The 1,719-nt window shown below is 52.9% G+C and overlaps 1 protein-coding gene across 1 annotated transcript in view; it reads left to right on the top strand.

Moving 5' to 3' along the window:
• Positions 1-328: 328 nt before the first annotated feature.
• Positions 329-1,719, top strand: part of sh3bgrl3 (SH3 domain binding glutamate-rich protein like 3) — a 5,509-nt gene continuing 4,118 nt past the window's right edge. Inside the window, exons 1-2 of the mRNA XM_024257961.2 lie at positions 329-474; positions 1,525-1,692. Coding sequence (XP_024113729.1) covers positions 430-474; positions 1,525-1,692 — 213 coding nt within the window. The 5' untranslated portion in view covers positions 329-429. The remainder of the gene's footprint in view (positions 475-1,524; positions 1,693-1,719) is intronic.

Here is a 1,719-nt window from a genome sequence, read left to right as displayed (position 1 = left end):
ATGATTGTATTAAAGTCGCACGCCGTATTCCAGAGAGGGCTCACTTGACAGCAGTTTAGCGAGAGCGTGCTGGCTTGACACCAGTAGAAAACCTCCCCTGCTCTTTCGACTACGGTCGGGGGAAAACGAAGCAGGAACGGTTCAACACATGGTTTAAATTGTAATTAAAATTAACGCAATTATAGTGATATATGATTCCACATTTATTGAATTTCAAAGATTATTTTTGTCCACCAGTGTTGCAAGACACTGTAAAACTGACAGTAAATTACTTAAATGTTGATAGAAAAGTATTCAATTTCCCTCTCGGGAGGCTTTTATTTTGACAGTAATACTAGCCAGTCCTCTTCCGGTGAAAACGGTTCATTTTGACCGGAACCAGGGCAGCAGCTTTCAGGCGGAACCACAGAGGAAAGTGGACTCGGAGCCATGGGGATCAAGCTGTACTACACCACCGTGACCGCCTCCCGCACGGTGAGTCCCGCAGACTTCTGCGTTAGTGTCGCGGATTGACTCCGTCCTCGGCGGCGGCAGCGAGCGGAGCTCCGGTCCGGTAGACACACCCAGCAGCCTCCTTCGAACCGGGCCTGCGCGCGCGCGGGGGTTCCCTCCGAGTCAGGGCGGCTGTTCGGCTGCAGGTGCGCGGATGGATACCTCGAAGTTCAGCCGCTGATTTGAACGGCGCCGCGGTTTCTGCTGCCGCCTGTCGGGGTTTCTCGCGGTGCCGGTTCAACACAATCAGCAGTTTAACTGGACCGAAACCGGGAGGAGCTAATGATCCGTAGAACTGTTATTCTAAAAAAGCGTCCAAACGGAGTGGAGAGGTCGCACTTCCGGTTCCCCAGCCTAACATGTTAGCGCGCCAAAATAAAGACGGAGGAGTGCAGACAGAACACCTCGAACCGGATCGACAAGAGAAACCATGAAGAGAATTGACTTCCAAGGGCTCCCAAACAAAACTTTATCCTGAACTCCAGCGGTTCATCTGAACAGGTGGAGCTGAAGTTCACCACATCAGCTAAGATGTTGACCGTCATCTTTGAAATGACAAACATTCAGAACCGAGTTCTGGGTTCCGGGTCGTTCCTGCATCATCTGGTGTCCATTAATGGGGGGTAAGCTGGACGCTGGCTCCACCATGGGAACCTCCCTGCAGCCGGAGGAGAATGTCTGGATGAGGCTGGTGAGTGTCTGCAATCCTCGCCTCAGCAGAACTTCCTCAGAACCCAGAAGAGTGTTCTGGGGCTTTGATTGTCTGGTACTTGTTCAGACTCCTGTTTTTGGTGAAGTGGGTGAACTCTGCAGTCAGCTTTCAGGAAGCGGGTGAAGTGGTTCCTCTCCAGTTTGAGGATGTAGATCTTTCCTGAGTGCTGGGACACCCCCCCCTCAGTCAGTCATATAGAGAGCAGACTGCTCACACGTCTGTGAATCATCTCCCATCAGTTAGAGATAAGCAGCGCTTTGTCAGTTGGGCGGGGGCCGTTGCTCGGTTGCTGGTGTCTGACCTCAGCTCCTGTTTTGCAGGTGAAGTCCCAGCAGGCTGAGGTGATCCGAATCCTGGACAGTAAGAGCATCCGGTACGAGCTCATCGACATCTCTGTGGGGGGGGAGCTGCGAGATGAAATGAGAAGCAAAGCGGGAGACCCCGCAGCTGTGCCCCCCCAGCTCTTCAACGAGGACCAGTACTGCGGGGTGAGGAGAGGTTTCATGCCGCTGCTG

The sequence above is a fragment of the Oryzias melastigma genome, linkage group LG11 (assembly GCF_002922805.2).
Source record: "Oryzias melastigma strain HK-1 linkage group LG11, ASM292280v2, whole genome shotgun sequence".
In the NCBI taxonomy this organism is placed as follows: domain Eukaryota; kingdom Metazoa; phylum Chordata; class Actinopteri; order Beloniformes; family Adrianichthyidae; genus Oryzias; species Oryzias melastigma.
The sequence above is the reverse complement of the archived record's forward strand: the minus strand, read 5'-3'. Positions and strand labels throughout refer to the sequence as shown.